Below are 19,379 nucleotides of genomic sequence, written 5' to 3' on the forward strand. Positions count from 1 at the left end.
TTCTCTAAATAAAGCGTGAATGCAGACCGATATCAGATTTTTTCAGTGGGAGTCCGTTTATTTGTGTTTTTGGTCAAGTAAAATATGGCCCCGTCTGAGTGCAGAGGAAACCTGCAGAGGAGCAGGGAGGGGGTGTTTGGTGTGAGCGCTCTGGGCTTCTGCTGCACAAAAACACTGCTGTAGGGGTAATTTCTGCCCTAAACCATGTGATAGAACCCAACTTGTTCCATCCAAGAGTATCACTTTAAAAGTCTGTTTTTATGGCTGCGTGTGTACGTGACTTCCTGTCTTTCTACAACCAGCTTTAATCGGATTCTCAATGAACTTGAATTCTTTTAGTACTTCCGCACAGGCTTCATTTTTACTAACCAGACGTTGCCCTTTGTCAAAGACCCACGCCTTGGCCGACGTCCAAGACTCACGGCCAAGACAATGCCTGCGACCCATGCCATGGATGCACACCCAAGAAACATTAACAAAACACATGCCCAAGTCCAAGACCAATGTCCCAGAACCATGCCCAGAACCATACCCAAGATGTTGTCCAAGTTGACGCTCAAGTCCCGTAGCCAAGAAAGATCCATGCCCAGGACACACATCCAAGACAAAGCCCAAGAATCATGCCTAAAATTGAAGCCACAAACACACTTCCCAGACCCATGCACAAATCTCATGCCTAAGTCCAAGACCAATGTCCCAGAACCATGTCCAAGATGATGCTTGAGACACACAACCAAGATGATGCCCAGGTCAACGGCCAAGACCCGTAGCCAGGAAAGACCCATGCCCAAGACAAAGCCCAAGACTCATGACCAGGACACGTCCAAGATTAACGCCCAAGACACATGAACAGAACGCATTCCAAAGTCCAAGACCAATGTCCCAGATAGATGCCCAGAACCATGCCCAAGACATGCTCAAGACCCATACCCAAGACCCGTAGCCAAGAAAGACCCATGCCCAAGACAAAGCCCAAGACTTATGCCCAGGACATGTCCAAGATTAACGCCCAAGACACATCAACAAAACGCATTCCCAAGTCCATGACCAATGTCCCAGATAGATGCCCAAAACTATGCCAAAGATACATGCCCAAGACCCTTGTCCAAAAAACACGTCCAGGACAAAGCCCAATAACCATGCCCAAGATTAACGCCCAAAACACACCTTCCAGACACATGTACAAAACTCATGCCCAAGTCCAAGACCAAGACCAATGTCCCAGATACATGCCCAGAACCATGTCCAAGACAATGCTCGAGACGCACACCCAAGATGATGCCCAAGTTGACGCCCAAGACCCTTAGCAAAGAAAGACCCATCCCCAAGACAAAGCCTAGGATTAACACTCAAGACACATGAATGAAAAGCATGCCCAAGTCCAAGACCAATGTTCCCGATACATGCCCAGAACCATGCCAAAGATACATGCCCAAGACAAAGCCTAAGACCCTTGCCGAAGATTAATGCCCAAAACACACTTCCCAGACACATGCCCAGAACCGTGCCCAAAATACACACCCTAGGTGACACCCAAGACCCATGCCCAAGACGCACACACAAGACATGTACACACTCAAGATGCACACCCAAGTTTGTGCCCAATGAGCATGCACAAGATACACACATGTACACCTAAGACACATGCATGAGACACATGCCAAAGAGGCCCAATGACCTGACGTTTGATTTGTCAGATTCTATGAGATCTAGGTCTGTGAAATTGTTGCCCATAGGATTTAATTTGTGGTTTTGCGCTCTTAATAAACTCTTTTTTTTTTTAATTCTTGTTTTCAGGATTTAGTTAAAATCACTTTTGCAAAGTGTCGTTCAGCCTGCAGAGAAACTTCAGTGCCCTACTTATGTCATCCCTGCACTTCTTCCCAGCTATAACTGTCTCTCTGACTGACCTCTTTGACCTTTTTGACCTCTGACCTCAGGATGAGCTACAGACGCCTGTCAGAGGGTCCCGCTCTCGAACAGACACATTCAAGCACAGTTTAGTCGATAACACGTTTGTGAAACCTTTTTATTATCATCGTCCAGCAGAAGCGTCCACGTGTGATCTGGTAGCAGCTGTAGTCGTTCCCTCAGTCTCTGGGGAATACTGAATATTTTTAACCCCTAACATAAATCATATTCTGATGTGTCACGAGCCTCAGGCTAAATTTGGCGTGATGACATCAGCCGTCACAGAGGTGGATTCTTGGCTGGAGCTGAGACAAGCGAATATCTTGGACCGTGTTACGGTATTGATTACTCTGCTTTGACTCTGTGATGTCTTATTTCATGTCTTTTTCTGTGACTGTTTTGTCATTTTATCATCTTAATATCCAACATGTTTGACTTGAGGTTTATTTCAGAGATAAAATAATGTTTCTTTCATAAATACAATTAAGTAACACTGCTCCAAGAAAGAACATAAAGCTTTTAATGCTCTAATAATAGATTTGAAGAGGATGCACATTTTCAGCCTGCAGCTCCTTTTTCACCTCTCTTCAGGTCATTTTCAAAGTTATCTAATCCCAACTCTCCCAGGAGGCCTCAGAGGAGACGCTAAGCCATCAATCATCTCTGCAGAGACATTCCTCTCTGAAGGACGAAGACACGTTCGATCAGGTTACTGTCTTTTTTTAAATAACAACAGGAGGGTGTCTTTACTTTGCAGATACTTTGGGTTTCACATTATGTAGAAGAAAAAAAGCTTCACCAAAATATGCTCAAGTTTAAGCAAATAAATATGATGTTTTTGTACAAACCACTGCAGAATTGATATATGTTTTTAATTGATTTGAAATTAATTCATTTTAATTTATTTCAAATTAAAAGAATTGAAAGATTATTATTTTTTATTTAATTTAAGAGATAAAGACAGTCAAGTAGTAAAATTTATTATTATTATTATTATTATTATTATTATTATTATTATTATTATTATTATCATCATCATCATCATCTTATTATCATTATTATTATTTTTATTTATTATTATTATTATTATTATTTTTATTATTATTATTATTATTATTATTATTATTATTATTATTATTGTTTTTAAATAATTATTATTATTACATAATTTACATTTGATTTCTTAAATATTTAAGCCCAGAGTTTTTACCTGCTGCTATTATAAAGAGATATTAAGCGGCAATTTGTCGTTCTATAAAAGAGTACAGCTGTTCAAGCAGATAATTATGATGTTTTTGTACATACCACTGCAGAATTAATTTATGTTTTTTGATTAATTTGATATGTATTAATTTCATTTATTTAAAATTAAAAAAATGGAAAATAAATTTGCTCTATTTAATTTAAGGGATAAAGACAGTTAAGTAGAAATATATTGTAATTTAATAATATATATAATAATTTAATAATAATAGTAATAGTAATAGTAATAATAATAATAATAATAATGATAATAATAATAATAATAATAATAATAATAATAATAATAATAATGATAATGATACTACTACTACAACCCTACTACTTCTACTTCTACTACTACTGCTACTACTACTACTACTAATAATAATAATAATAAATATTATTATTATTATTAATTTATTACATAATGTACATTTGATTTCTTAAATATTTTAGCCCAGAGTTGTTACCTGCTGCTAAAGAGATATTAAATTGCAATTTATTTTTCTATAAAAGAGTACAGCTGTAGAAGCTTTCATATATCCGCAGTGCCATGCCACGTTAACAGTCTATTTTCTATGTTTGTTACTGTTTTACCGTGTGTGCAGGTGTGTGTGAGTGCGAGTGTGGGCGTGTTGTGTGTGCACTTGTGTGTCTTTGTTGGAGGTCAGGTCTATATGTGGGGGTGGGATCGACAGGCTTTAATTTTTTATTGTTTTATGTTTTGTTATTTTATTGTTTTAATTTATGAAGCACTTTGAGTTGCATTTTAATATTTATGAAAAGTGCGATATGAACAAAGTTTGATTTGATATGAAGTAAAATAATTTGTATTTTCTGCTTTGCAGTTTCCAGATTAAATAAAAACTACTCCTGATATTTGATAGATGAACAGCATGTTATGAACCAGTGTCAGGGCTCACAGTGTCCTCCGGGGCTGCAGGGGGCAGCACCGCGGGCTCACCTCCTGTTTCATGCTGGTTGCTGAGTCGCCTCCCTGGCAACAGGCGATCAATAACATCCGCCCTGTTCTCTCCATCACCTTCAGCATCTTCATCACCATCTGGGCCTCGGTTAGGAAGAAGAACATCGGATGTGATCTTACTTTCTGATCTGAAAATGGAGAACCATCTAACGGGAGACGCTCGGTACCTGAAGAGGTAACGGCTGCTAGCTGCTAACCGTTAGCTCCCCGGTCGGTGAGGCGGAGAGCGAAAGGATGCTCAGGGGCTCGTTCAGAGCCTTACAGGGCATTTTAATTATATAAACAGCTGAAATAATCGATTTATGATCCAAAATAAATCCAGTTTTTAACATTATTTAATGTTTTAGAGGCCTTTAGTGGCTACGAGCGGTTAGCTTCCCGTTAGCTTTCCGTTAGTGTTTGTATCTGACCGTTAGGTAAAAAAACACATCAACGCTAACAGGGACAGTCTGTCGTTTTAATGTGAATAGTTTTAAGAAAACCTGGAATATTAGAGAAAAGAAAAAACGCCTAACGTATGAAAAACTCCGTGAATATCTCAGATTACCATAACATGATGATAATTACCTTAAATAATGTCTCTGTAATGATCTGGAAACTCATATTATTGTCTATACCGTAAATTAAAGACGTGCTGTAGCAAAAGTGTCATTAATTCAATCCTATCAGTTGATATTTGTCTAAATATATTTTATTTCTCCGGTAAATTAGTTCAGAAAATTAATGAAAATCTCAGAAAAGTCGCAGAAAATGTTGTATCTGTAAAAAATGATGATTTATCGTCTGGAAATTATGATGCTGTGATGAAACAATGATAATTATTACAGGGCTCTCAAGTTTTGAGTGCAGACTAGACTGAGGAATGATAGGAATTGGGGTCTTTTATAACTTTTTGCCTCAATCCACTGCTATTTTAGGATGTAAACAGCCCTTAACATATCACAACAATAATCTAATCTTCATCATCTACAACATTTTGCCTTAAAAAGACAATTTTTCAGGTTAAAATTTCAGTAGTTTTCTCATTTTTAAATTTATTGATACTAATAAATCACCTCTCATGTGTCCTGGACATCTTCTCAAAATTTTCACAGTTTTTAGTTTGTTTATAAAAGGTCATTAAAGGAAAACACTGAGACCATAATCAGAGGCTAGTCGGTGAAAATGGGCTTTTTCCAGGTTATAATTTCACCACCTTTGTCATTTTTTAGTTTATTGACACCAAATCACCTCTTGTGTGTCCTGGACATTCTCTCACAACTTGCATGTGCTTTTTCCAACTTGGAATTTCAGTGGCTTTGTCTTTTTTTTAATTTATGATTAATAATCACCTTTAATGTGTCCTGGACATCCTCTCCCAGCTTTTACAGAAAAAATGTGGACGTTAAAAATGAAACTGTCTTCACCTCAGTATAAACAATAGGTGATGCAGGATCCCTCGGGTTGAACTTATCATTTCAGTGAGTGACTAAAATCAGCAGCTTGGAGATGGAGTTTTCTGTCTGCGTCTTTACTCTCACACGGGGCGCTGCCCCCAATGACGCTGAGCGTTTCCGGAGGTATTTAGGTCAGATATTCACACGTACATCAGCTGTTAAGTGACATTACTGTCAGACAACAACAGGAACAGCCTCACTTTAAATGGAAGATATCGAGCCTGTAGTCCACAGAGCGGATCGTGGCGGCATCAGATGTATTAATATGCGGGACCGCCAGACGCGCCTCATATCTCTGATGCGCCATAGCTGATCAGATATTTCTTAGTTTTCCTAATGTTTATAAGCCAGGAAAAGAATAACTCCGAGAGCTGTTTCTCCTCAGTCAGAATGAAAAGTGTATTTGAATTGAATTTATTAATATTATTATTATTATTATTGTTGTTATTAGTAGTAGTAGTATGTGTTTTTAAACAGTGTTTTTTGTGTGACCCACAGGAGAGTGAAGGGCTGCACTCTTGATGTCCACCCCACGGAGAAAGCCCTGGTGGTCCAGTACGAGGTGGAGGCGACCATCCTGGGGGAGCTCGGGGACGCGGTGGTTGGAGAACGCAAAGAGTGTCAGAAAATGTGAGGATTATTATTCACTCAATTTAAAATAAATGTGTTCAAATATAAATATTTATATCTACATAAAACACAGTTTTTTAAATAATACATGGAGGTAGTTTTTCACATTTCTACTCTAAGCACGTCTGAAATGCTTAACGATTCCCTTATTGGTTCTTTACACTACACCAGAGCAGCCAGACCTTATCTTGACTGGTCTGCCACAGACATCTGAGCTTAGCAGATGAGTGATTCTATAATTAGGGGCACATTTCATGTCCATGGGATATCAGTTTTACTAAGTATTGATTTTAAGCAGTGACCAGTTTTACAGCGGATAGTTTGGCTGATATTTCACTTTCATTTAACACAGAAAGTGAACAGGTTCATCATTTATTTAGCAAAAAATGCAAATCATGTGTTGGAATTAGCAGATTTTGTGCTGATTTCTCAAATGTCAAGTTTGCTCTTCAAAGTTAACACTAGAATACATGTTTGTGTTTTTATTTATTTTCAGCATTACTTGTTCAAAATAATCTTAAACCATGAAAAAGCTGTTTAAAAAAACGATTTGATAATAAAAATTGATAAAATAATTCATTTTGGGTACGTCTGAGAAATCTGCATCAACTGTGTTACCCATTAAAAAAAACCCCTCTAAATCAGCAATGGTTTGCTCCAAAGTCACATGACCTGAATCAGCTGAGGTGCCATCCTTTTTGGTGTGAACCTTGAAGAAAGTGTGTCATGTTTCAGCTCCTCCTCATCAATATTTCATCAAAATGATTAACTATAATGTTAAAATCTATGAATTAATTATCATATTGATAAGTTTTCTTAATTTTTTAAAATGTACATGTGATTAATAATTTTAAATAAATTAGGGAAAATTAAAAATAATGAAAAAAAATTAAATTAAAAAAAAAATTGAGAAATGTGCATCATTTCAACATTTCCACAATTTGAAAAAATTGAATCATTGCAAAAATAGAAAAAGTTGCAACATTTCTAAAGAAAAAAAAATATCAAAAACATTCCAAAAATTCAAGGAAGTTGATTAAATTTGGAAAAAGTCTAAAAAGTAAGCTAAATTTGAAATATTTGCAAAATTTCAAAAAAATGATAATAACAAAATTTCAAAAATTTGAAAAAAAAAACTAAAAATGAAAAAATTTAAAATTTCTGAAAGAATACTTGATTTTGATATTAAATTAGATTCAGAAAAAAACCCTCTTAATCAGCAATGGTTTGCTCCAAAGTCACATGACCCCAATCAGCTGAGGGCCCATCCTTTTTGGTGTGAACCTTGAAGAAAGTGTGTCATGTTTCAGCTCCTCCTCATCAATATTTCATCAGAATGATTAACTATATTGTTAAATCTATGAATTAATTATCATATTGATAAGTTTTCTACATTTTTTAAAATGTACATGTGATTAATAATTTTAAATAAATAAGGGAAAATTAAAAAAAAAAAATTTAAAAAAAAATTAAATTGAAAAAAAATTGAGAAATGTGCATCATTTTAACATTCCTAAAATTTGAAAAATTTGAATCATTTCAAAAATAGAAAAAATCGAAACATTTCTAAAGAAAAAAAAAATATCAAAAACATTCCAAAAATTCAAGGAAGTTGATAAAATTTGGAAAAAATTCTAAAAAGTGAGCTAAATTTCCAATATTTGCAAAAAAAAATTTAAAAAATAAAATATTAATTAAATTTCAAAAATTTGAAAAAATAGAAATGAAAAAAAATTTAATTTTTGAAACAATACTTGAATTTGATATTGAATTTGCTCCAAAGTCACATGACCCCAACCAGCTGAGGTCCATCCTTATTGGTGTGAACCTTGAAGAAAGTGTGTCATGTTTCAGCTCCTCCTCATCAATATTTCATCAGAATGATTGTCTGTACATGGGGCGCATTAACTGTTCATCAGCTGTGTTACCAACATGTTCTGCTCTTCTTACTATAGATGTTATAAAGAGCAAACTGTGAAGAAAAGGAGCAGAAATATGAGCTGATGGAGGTCAGGTGGTGGAGGTTCAAGGGACAAAACATGGAGGAAATGTGTTAGCTGTGTTAGCGTCACTAAATGTAGAGTTGTAGAGACAGGTTTCTCTCTTCTTGTCCTGTCAGCTGGTTACTGGGATTTTTGAGACATAAACTGTGAAATAAATGATGAGGGACATTTCTAGGGAGCGTAGTCTGACAGAGAAATGTTGAATAACTCTAAATTCAGTATAAAATGGATTTATGGTGAAAAATAATCACAATTTTTGTCCATAACACAGTTGACAAAATAATGCTCTAAGTTTTTTCTTTACTCTTTCTCTAACCTCTGCTTCCTCCAGTATTCGCGTGAAAAGCCTGAACGCCCACACGGACACTACCTCTCTGGCCCGGAAGGTGGTGGATGAGTGTCGCCTGATCCACCCGTCCAAACTCAGCGAGGTGGAGCAGCTGCTCTTCTACCTGCAGAAGCGCAAACAAACGAACGGTACGACCTGTTTCACTCGTTACAGGAGTTTGTTCTGTGTTTTTAATGAAGGAGCTGTTTGTAAAGCTGGACGCTTCGTTTTTCACAGACAACCAGGAGAAGAAACATCTCACACCGCGAGACTTCACGGCGTACGCAGGAGTGGAGGTAAGAGCTTCAGGAAGACGGTTAGACCGTCCCGTCCTGAAGCTGGACTGACGCGGCTTTGTGTCCCCGCAGCTGGACGAGGTGGCGAGCATCAACAGCATCGACGAGTACGTGGAGCTGCTGTACGAAGACGTCCAGGAGAAGATCAGAGGAGCGACGCTCATCTTCCAGCTCGCTCGCAACTCTGACAACCTGGAGGAGCTCATACAGAACGGTACGTTGGTTTGTTCAGCGCGTCACAAACACGATGATACGGTTCGTTCAGGGACACCAGAGACGGTCTGAGAGGATGTTTCTCCTCTTTAAGGCCCTGAGCGCTAACCAGCAGCTGGAGCAGGCGCCGGCCGGCGAACATGGGGGGAATGTGAGCAGCGCTCTGTTTTTGGCTGCTATGAGAGCTATCTGTCTGACAGAGGAAGCAGAGGAGGACCTTGAGACGTGGCTGACAGCTCTGCAGAGGTCAGCGATGAGCCCTCAAGCTCAATTATCCAGAATGAGCTGTAATCTTTCTGGATCTTTCTGTGGAAGTTGAAGAGTGCAGAGCTCAGCCGTGTTCCAGAGTCTCAGGATCAAAGTTTGCTCAGATGGACTCGGACGCCGTTTTTTTTTTTGTTCAGTCTTGATTCTGTTGAGTGTTATCAGCGCGTCCGCTCTGCTCTCAAAGCAAACACAGCTCAGCCCCAGCTCTGCTCCCCTTCGTGACAACCGGCCCTGTTTCCCCCACAACAGCACGGAGCCGTCATCCTGGGCCGCCGCGCTCAGACGCCACGGCTCCATTTGTATCTGTCATAACCCCGGCTCAGCTCGCTCTGTCTGCCGCGCCGCATCAGCTCCGCCGGCGTTGATAAGAGCCGAGTGTTCGTGTGAACCCGGAGGCCTGGGTCGTTGTGGAAAGAGGAGAGGAACCCTGGGACGCGTGTCTGTACGCTGAGGAGCACCCATGGCTCAAAGTCCTCAGGAGCCTCCCCGCTCGCCGCCGCATTCCCCCACGCTTCTCTGAATCAGGCTCCAGCTGCAGCGCTCTGCTCCCTGATTGGATCCACACACACACACACACACACACACACACACACACACACACACACACACACACACACACACACTCACTCCTGTTTCCTGACCTCTCCTGTGTCTGTGTCTCAGAGACCGCTATCGGGGCCCTGGCCCGGGTTTTGAGGGAGGACTGGAAACAGAGTGTGGACCTGGCAACGACCATCACCTACATCTTCTTCTGCTTCTCCAGGTGAACTCAGCGACCCTCAATCCAGACACGAGTCCAGATTACCCTCCCTGAATCTGTTGTTTAGCTGTAATCTGGTGCTTATTGGTTCCCTACATGTTTTAAAATCAACCAAATCCACCGGTCGACATTCACAGAATCCCTTTAGAGGACATAGAAGTAACTTCTGGACTCTGGAGGATCCTCATAACAAAGTCCTGTATCTGACAGTATCAGGGTTCCTCTTCCCAGGTGTGGGTTTGGTCTGGAGCAGGGGTCTGCAACCTTTACAGGAGCCATTTATCCTCAGCTCACCTGGATTAAAGTCATTCAGGAGAAAATTTACTTTATCTTCACAATAAAGACAAAATCTTCATAAAATTTCATACTAAGTTAAATCTTAGTGAAGACTTATCTTAACGAGAACTTTTTTGAAATTTATGAAATCCTACACGAGATGTCTTAGACTTTTATATTTATAAAATTTGTGGAGATTTAAAATAAAAAATAAGAAATTCAAACATTTGTAAAAAATAAAAGAAATTAAGTAAAATTTGAAGTTTGCGAAAATTTACCTAAATTAAAAAAAAAATGATAAAAACTTTAAAAGATGGGAGTCAAAAATGAGATTTTTTTAATTATGAAATTTGAAAAATTAATGAAATAAAAAAATTTCAAAATTGCAAGCAATTTTGAAATTTGAACAAGTTGCAAAAATTGCAAGAATTAAAAAAAAAAAAAATCATGAATTTGCTAATATTTTAGAATTAGAGAAAGTTCTTGGATTTGATAACAAATATTGATAATGTTGCTCAACCTATCATTTCTTGTTGTTTGCTAATGTCTTTCTACATATCAATCATTTATATCAATCAATTAATCAATCAATTAAAAAAATGTGATTTTTTTTTTTAAAAAAACCCCTGGAATTAAATTAAATTGCAAAAATAAATAAAATAAATACAAAATGATAAAATAAAATAAATAGAAAAAAGTTTTTAAAAAAAGTAAAAATGTATTAACCTTAGACAGAGTACTTAAATTTGATAACAAATGTTGATCATATCGCTCATCTCATCATATTTTGTTGTTTGCTAATGTCTTGCCACATATCAATCATGTATATTAATCCAGCACGTTGTCAGTGAAATGAATCCATCCACACAAAGTTTAAAAAAACAAACCAAATTTCAACAATTTGCAAAAATGTCAAGCATTTTTGCAAATTTCAAAAAATGAAAAGAAAAATATAATTTAAGAAATTTTTCAAAAATATGCAAAAATTAAAAAATAATAAATGAATTGAATAGATTTGAAAACATTTCTACATTTTTTAAATAATACTTGAATTTGATAACACATACTGATAATGTTGCTTAACTCTTCAGTTTTTGTTGTTCGCTATTGTTTTCCCACTCATCAATCATGTATATTAATCCGTCACGTTGTCAGTTAAATGAATCCATCCACACAGAATTAAAATCTGTCTTTTCTTCCAGATGAGTCTTTTTGTAGATGTAGTTATCTTCCCAGGGCTGTAAAACTTGAGGTTAGCCACAGGTGCATGGAAAGTTGGTGGGCTGTTGATGTTGTAGGAGGTGAAGTAGAGCGGTGGCAGGCTTTATTGACAGATGGGATGAAGATTTAGTTCAACTAAATGTTAACGCAGGATTTTATTTAGTGTCAGTGTCTTTCATCATCAATACCCTCTGGAAGGAAAATAACTATTCTTTATTTCATTAATATTTTTTTCTGGTGGTTTATCGCTCTGTCCTCTCTCCTGTCGTTTAATGAAGGTGCAGAGTCTAAATTCAACAAACTTGATGAGCACCTTTTTCTTTCTACTTGTTACAGCTTTTCAGTCCTCAGTTTTGTCCCAAATATCTTCAAACAAGTCTTTTTCCTGGACTGGTCTGGAGGAAGTGGCTCATATTAAGTCTAATGAGACGATTTCACTAAAAATAAGACAAAAACACTGGATCAGATTTCAGGTTTTGTAGTGTAGACCGGCGGACAAACGTTTACACATTTGAGTTTTTTCAGTATGAGCTCCATTTATTCAGCTCTTCACTGCTAAAAATGAAATCTAATGAAGTGTTTGTGTGATTTTTATAAAAACTGTCTTGTTAGTCTTAATCTGAGCCACAGTCACCTGATAGACCCATAAAAATGTCTGATTGCAAGATACTCAAAGACAAAATTACGCCTGAAATGCTTAAAGCTGAGAAAAATGTGCTTGTTTGGCTTTTTGATTGAAGATCTTGAAACCCGTGTGGACGAACATCAGCCTGTCTCAGAGTTTCAGTCCGTCTGTCCTGAAGTCACAGGCTGATAACCACTCTCCTCTCTCCTCTTCAGACCCTGAAGTCTGGGGTTAGGAAACACTAAAATTAGCCGTGGCTACAATAATACATAAACGTCTGTCAGGGCTGATTCAGGCGGCGAGCGGACGCTCCCGTCTGAAAGTGATCGTGGCTCTTGGCCGGCTTCCATCGGCGTGTTATGATGTTTGGATTGTGAAACGCTCCAACACGGCCTGATTATGAGCCGGAGCGGGACGTTCCTGTTTGACTGGACGTGTTTTGACTTTGACGGTTTACTTTGTGAACGACTTGAGGGGTGACGGACGGGGTCGCTCTCTGACAGCTCCCAGCTGGAGTCCCACATGGAGAAAAAAAAAATCCACTTTGGATAAATGGAGGCATTTTTCTCTTGGTTTTCTCCTCCAGCTTCTCGCAGTTCCACGGCCTGGTCACACACTTCAAGATCGGGGCGCTGTGCATGAACATCATCGAGCACGAGCTGAAGAGGTACGACCTGTGGCAGGACGAGCTGCAGAAGAAGAAGAAGGCTTATATCCTTCACTGAGAGACGTTTGTCAAATAACACGTTCACTGCTGAAATCTGTAAACACGCTTTGTTTACAGACGAAGCAGCAGTTAAATCTCTTTTTCAGTCATTCGGCTCTGATTCTTGGGTGTGTGAGTTTTCAGTCTGACACTCTTTCCAAAATCTGCCCAACTTCTGACATCACAAGTTGAATCTGCCCCCCTAACTTCAGCGCTACCTGTGGCTCTATGTTTTGCACACCATCCTTGGGTGCCTTGAAATACAATGTATTATTATTTTTATTTTTATTATTATTATTATTGTTTTGAATTATTATTATTATTTTTAAATTATTATTATTATCATTTATTATTATTATTACTATTATTATTATTTTTAGTTTTTAATTATTATTATTTCCATTTATTATTATTATTATCACCATTATTATCATAATTATTATTAGTATTATTATTTTCCTTTTTTATTATTATTATTAATAATATTATAACAATTAAAAAAAAGATCATATCAAAAGCATTTGAGGCTAAATATGTTGTTTGTAAAATAGTCTGAAGAACAAAATCCTGATCCTGAACCATCCTGACATTTTGCCCAAATCTGAGTTTGGAAAACTTCTGGTGGATGAAATTTTTCAGGGTTTAAAATTCTTATTTCAAGACTTCTCGTGAAGTAAACTGACTCGCTGCATGGAGAGATCATCTCTTTATTTTTCAGACATCCTCATCAAATTCAGTGTTTCTACTCTCGTATAGTTCCTACCCACTTTCTGCAGTGTGTTACTCGATGGTTTTCACTCCTTGACTGAAGCTCACATGAAGATTTTCCTGAAAGCCAGACCCTGAAGAAGGAACACGAGAAGTCTTTCAGGAAGTACCAGAGTCTCCTGATCAAGCAGGAGCAGCTCCTCAGAGGTACGTCTTCCTGTTTTACTCCATCCCACGTCTGGAGAGGCTGCGGGTTGTAAATATTTGATTCTGTGTGAATGTTTGTGCGCATGCTCACTGCCCATTTAAAAGGCCCGGTATAACACCTGTGTGGGTCAGAACCAGAGCACAGGAAGCTAACAGACCAACACTGTCTCCTCTCTGGGTCTCTGCAGTCGCTCTGTGTCTGCTGCTGAACCTGGCCGAGGACACACGCACCGAGCTGAAGATGAGGAACAAGAACATCGTCCACATGCTGGTGAAGATCCTGGACCGTGAGGACCAGGAGCTGCTCCTGGTGGTGGTCTCCTTCCTCAAGAAGCTCTCCATCTTCCTGGAGAACAAGAACGACATGGTGAGAGGGGGAGCGGGACGACGGGGGAGGGGGGGGAGATACGGAGTCCTGCAGCTTCATGTCCACCTCTGGTTCCTGTTCTTAAAGCTCTACACGGCCTTTATGCTGCAGCTCCATCAGTGAGGTTCTAGAATGTTCATCATCAAGCACAGAGAGCTTTCTGTCTTTGTGATGTCACTGCATTCTGCCCTGATGATGTCACTACATTCTAGAACTCTCTGATCTCTCTGAGTGTTTTTAAAGCAAACTACAGACCCTTAGCTTTTTAACCAGGGGTAGAGGATGATACCGGAGTGGATTTTCACTCCCATCCTGCTCTTGTACTGCCTCTATATTTTCTCTTCTTCTTCTTTAAGTTTTTAGGCAGTACTTTGATTTTGATTTGATCGTCTCCACGTTCTTTATTGCTTTAAATCCAAACAAAAAACCTTCACTAAACACTACACATAGTGTGTCTGCACTGACGACAGGATTGGGTAGTTACCTGGATGTGCAGCTACACTGAAGGTACACAAACATAAACACTGAATGGACGAAGATAGAAGTGCGTGGTACAATATGATTTGAAGTTGTCTTATCCACCAACAAATGTGGGAAAACACACGGAGCGAACTGAAACTTTTTGTAAAGGACTCAGCCAGCAAGAAAAGAGAGAGATTTGGAAAAATTACGCTTAATAGGCTCATATGAGGGGTTAGCTTCATTATCATCACCATCAAAGGTTTGAAAACAAAGATGTGGCTACTATAATTTTAATGGGAGAGGAGGTCCATGGAATAAATGATGCTCTTTTGGGAGAGGCTGACTTTAAAAAAGCCCCTGAAAGACACTGAGTTTGACTAATTATTGCTGTGAATTACCTCTGGATCACGTGATACCCTATCAGAATATATTTACTTTTACTGATGTATGATTTTAAGATGCTATGCTGTGAACAGGCTCAAATGTTGAGATTAATGACAGATTATTACCTTGGAAATCCTGGTGGAGCTTAGCTAACCACACTGTTCTCTGTTCTTTGGACTATTGTTTGCTGCCCCCACCCTGATCTGCAATCATTTTTGGTTGTCAGAAGCTAATCAAGTGTTTTTTCTCAGTTGGATTGATTAGTGCAGTGAAAACATGGCAGTAATTCACCTTTTTGTGTGACAACAATCATATATACCTGCAAGCTAAATGCCGTCTTGTTGTGAGAGTGCCTCCAACATGGCCGCTACGTCATGTGAAAACACTCGATAGTTTCTCTGTGGAGGACCAGCTGCTAAATCCGTTTCTAGCTCTTTGGGTCTGTTCCTTGATCTCCTATTTATCAGACTGAAGCCCTAACTTTTGTTATGATCAAATGTTTTATTTATTACAGGGTGTCTGCGGGGTCTTAAAAAGTATTAAAAGTCTTAATTGTGGTTTTATGAGGTATTAAGTTTCATAGGTATTCAAGCTTTGACCCACAAAATATCCATGAATATTTATTTTCCTCCTTGCAGCTGTCCCCTGCTTGGGACGTTAAACAATCAGCCGATAAAGTTATAAAATAGAGAAGAATAGAGAAGAATAGAGTTACTTTATTGATCCCAAACTGGAAAATTGTTGTGTTAACAGCAGAAATTGATGGAGTCAGTAGAAAAATACAAAAAAAAAACAAAGAAAAAAAAAATATAAAGACTCTAGTTAAAATACAACAATAAGAATTGTGAGCGGTATGAACACCTGCTATAAATTAACATCATTTCTAGTTTCATAAAGAGAAATTAAATACAATATTAAAGCAAATCACACAATGATTAAATAATTTCTCATTTTCTTCAGCAAGCTGGCCTCGAATAACTGCTGTTACTTGTTGTGGGAGTGTGGATAAACCTGCCTTTAGTTTCATTAGTTCTTTCAAGCTTTATTCCTCCTCAGCTTACAGCATTTCTGTAAAAATGTAAACTACAACTGTTAAAGAGTGGATGCCAACAACAACTGAAAGCTGCGATAAAGTCTTAATACTTTTTTAAGGGTTTTTGAAAAAGTCTTAAAAAGGTTGAAATCAACCTCAGGATTTGAGCAGATACCCTGTATTATCAGAGTGAGATTTAGATCACATGTCAACACGATTCAACAAGTCCAACAAGATGTATTTCCCCGCTGACCCCCAGCCCCCAGCACATTGAGAAACATAAGATGGAAATTTACATCAACCAAAAAAAAACAAACTTTAATAAATTTATAAATAAATATTAATAATAAGAATCATTTTCAGAATATCTCATTTATATCTACATATATACTAGTGACTGTTTTGTTAGTGTCTATTTTGTCCCTCTGGTGCCCCTGTAGTATGTTCACGTGATTTAAAGTGGAGTTAAACTCTGGTGTTTCAGGAAGCCTGGGTCTGACACTCTGGGCTGTAGCTGTGTCAGGTCCTGGTGTCTCCATGTTTCAGGTTCGGGGACGCAGACTGACTTTGTTTTGTCACTTTGAGCTCAGATCCTGAAGACAGGACCGGTCCCTGCTGGGTAAACTCTGCAGCTCATTTTGACAAATCACTGTTTCCCTCAGCGATCAGGTTTCAGATGGTCCACTTTGGGCCACGTGTCCCTCAGTGCTCGTTCAGGAACCGGCCCTCTCTAATCCGGCCCCACCTGGTTCCAATCTGGCTCAGTTTGTGGGTCTTTATCAAAGCCAGACTCAGTTAGGAACTGGTTTTATCTGCGTGTTTCCCCCTCGGTGTATCTTTGATTCAGATTAAAGGACCCTTCAGGGGTCCGGCGTGTGGTTTCAGCGCTCTGACGGGCAGTAGATCAGTTTACGGGGGGGGGGGCCTCCTTTAAGGAGCGGGTCGTTTAGTGGACTCACAGGACTGAAGTGATCCAGTAATGTGTGTCACCAGTTTGTGTTTACTCAGCAAACACGCTCAGACTCTGTCCTGATCAGATAACTGCTTCTGATCAGCGCCTTCTCCTCGCCGCCGCCGTCACTGACGAGGACGAGGAGGCCGTCAGCTGTAACCCACGCGGGCTGTGGTTGATTACGCAGCTCCAGGTCTGGTCTGTGACGCTGCGACTGGAGCTGCACAGTAGCAGTGAGAGCGTTTTAACTGGGAGCAGGTTGTGTCACTGCGGCGTCTGGCGGTGCGGGGAGACCACAGGAGAGGAGGCCGACACGTTAACGGGCGGCTCAGGGTCTGACGCCAGCTCCACCGTCACACGGACGGCGTGTGGACGGGCGCTGAGCTGAGGTCTGACAGAGCGTCTGTTTGGTTTCCTCAGCTCAACACCTCCACCTGTCTGCGGGCAGGTGAACCTCCTCCTCCAGGATCCAGAGCAGGAAGTCTTCACATGAGCCGCGCTCAGCCGGCAGCTCCAGAAAATGTCTGATCTCAGGATATCACAAGACAAAAACGATGACGACATTTTTCTCTTTTCATCTCTTTAAATAAATCATTTTCTGGATTTTCCAGCTGAACGTGGCTCAGGTTAAACCTTAAAGACGTTTTTCACTAAAAACAAGTCAAACACAGTTTGAGCAGTTCAGATTCAGATCTCACTGTTTGATTAAATAAAGACACAAAGAGGAAATAAAATGAAGAATATTAAAATCAGAAAGAGTTAAAAATAGACTTTCGAGAAGAAACGAAACATGAATCATGAGAAAGTGTAAAATATAAGTCAGTTTTTATCAAAATTTTCCTCATACTTCCTGTTTTTAAGAACAAACAAAATCCTCAGTGATGTTTGTGTCATGTCATAAATCTTTGACTTTATTGTTCATCCATGTTTTTTCATCTCTGAGTAAAAAAATAAAGAAGATAAAAATCTTTTCCTATGATAAACTTAAACATCCGAGCAGCTTCTTTTGTTGCAGACACTTTAGTCCCAGCTTTCAGGAAATGACTTAATTTTCTTTAGTCAGACCTACGGCAGAGGATTAGGGACACTTTAAAGAAAAAAAACAAAATAAATCTCATAAATTTCCAAGAATCAAGTTGTAAATTATGAAAATAAACACATTATCTCAGTCTGTAGCTCTAGGCTATCAGAGGATCTCAGAAATGTGCTCTGTTAGTGTTTTTTTTCTTTTAATGCCCTTATCTTCTGTTGTACAATTCTACATGAGTGGAAATAAACAAATTAATCAGAGTAAGAATGATCACTTAGTTTTAAAGCACCTTTAATACAAAGTTTGCACAGCACTCATTGTGTGAATCGTGGCAGAAACTGAGGACGACTGAATAAACATCGGAAAATTCAGATGATTTAAGCTCGGCAGATTAAACTAAGATAAACACAACGAAATGATGAAATAAATGGACTTTAAAGGATTAATTGTTGGTTTTATGAAGGTTGAAAAAGAAAAAAACTTTTATTTTATTCAATGAAACAATTTATGTTTGTTCAAGGACTTTTTGCCATCCTCGTTTAGTCGATGTAAGCTCAGAGCCAACTCAGAAAAACTGTTAATTGTTGCAGAAAAAACAAACTCAGGAGAAGAAATCGATGATTTTTGTTCTTTAATCATTTTTTTTTAGATGTTTCGCTCCAAATGAAGTCAGACCAACCTAACGCAGGCTGCTGTGGACACAGATATGAGGCCTGACCTCAGTGACGGTGGAGACGCTCGGTCCCCGCCGTGTGTGTGTGTGTGTGTGTGTGTGTGTGTCAGAGTGGATCACTGATTTCTGATTTCTCTGTCTCGTTGTCTCCAGGCTGAAACGTCGGCGGTGGCGAAGCTGGCCCGCCTCGTCCCCTGCTCACACGAGGAGCTCCTGACCACCTCCCTCCGCCTGCTGCTCAACCTCTCCTTCGACACCACGCTGCGCGGCCACATGGTGCAGGCGGGACTCATCCCCAAGCTGTCCTCTCTGCTCGGTAGGTCCTCGCCGTTTTCACCGCCGGGTTTCTGCCGCTCTGCGCTCCGTCCTGCGCTGTTTCACCTCTCTAACGCTGGAGCAGGAAGCGGAGCCTCTTAATTTGTTTTCGCTCAGGCGTACGTGCAGGTGCAGCTTCTACGCCGCTCCGTTTCTGGTGACCATTAGGGCAGTGACCTCCTGGAAGCTCGGCAGCGTGCGATTGGTGCGTTGTCTCCTGGCGGGGCGTGTGACACGGTCAGAAGCATCTCTGACGGAGCTTTGAAGCCTCTCAGGGGGAGGCTCGGGTAACGGCGCATAATTAATATAATATATTTGTTAGAATAACATGCCAGAGCCTCTGCACAAA

General features: G+C 39.3%; 1 protein-coding gene across 2 annotated transcripts in view; it reads left to right on the plus strand.

Annotated features, from left to right (window-relative positions):
- Nucleotides 1–4,139: 4,139 nt before the first annotated feature.
- Nucleotides 4,140–19,379, plus strand: part of kifap3a (kinesin-associated protein 3a) — a 39,474-nt gene continuing 24,234 nt past the window's right edge. The window contains exons 1-10 of one of the 2 annotated variants that reach the window (XM_074668283.1): nucleotides 4,140–4,313; nucleotides 6,073–6,204; nucleotides 8,539–8,684; nucleotides 8,773–8,831; nucleotides 8,904–9,045; nucleotides 9,975–10,074; nucleotides 12,780–12,904; nucleotides 13,716–13,814; nucleotides 14,003–14,181; nucleotides 18,869–19,031. In XM_074668283.1, the coding sequence (XP_074524384.1) occupies nucleotides 4,273–4,313; nucleotides 6,073–6,204; nucleotides 8,539–8,684; nucleotides 8,773–8,831; nucleotides 8,904–9,045; nucleotides 9,975–10,074; nucleotides 12,780–12,904; nucleotides 13,716–13,814; nucleotides 14,003–14,181; nucleotides 18,869–19,031 (1,186 nt within the window). In that variant the 5' untranslated portion in view covers nucleotides 4,140–4,272. The remainder of the gene's footprint in view (nucleotides 4,314–6,072; nucleotides 6,205–8,538; nucleotides 8,685–8,772; nucleotides 8,832–8,903; nucleotides 9,046–9,974; nucleotides 10,075–12,779; nucleotides 12,905–13,715; nucleotides 13,815–14,002; nucleotides 14,182–18,868; nucleotides 19,032–19,379) is intronic. The other variant, XM_074668284.1, reaches the window with a different exon arrangement.

The sequence above is a fragment of the Halichoeres trimaculatus genome, unplaced genomic scaffold, assembly GCF_033239565.1.
Source record: "Halichoeres trimaculatus isolate MK-OKI-2021-1 unplaced genomic scaffold, fHalTri1.1 fHalTri1_scaffold_4, whole genome shotgun sequence".
Classification (NCBI taxonomy): domain Eukaryota; kingdom Metazoa; phylum Chordata; class Actinopteri; order Labriformes; family Labridae; genus Halichoeres; species Halichoeres trimaculatus.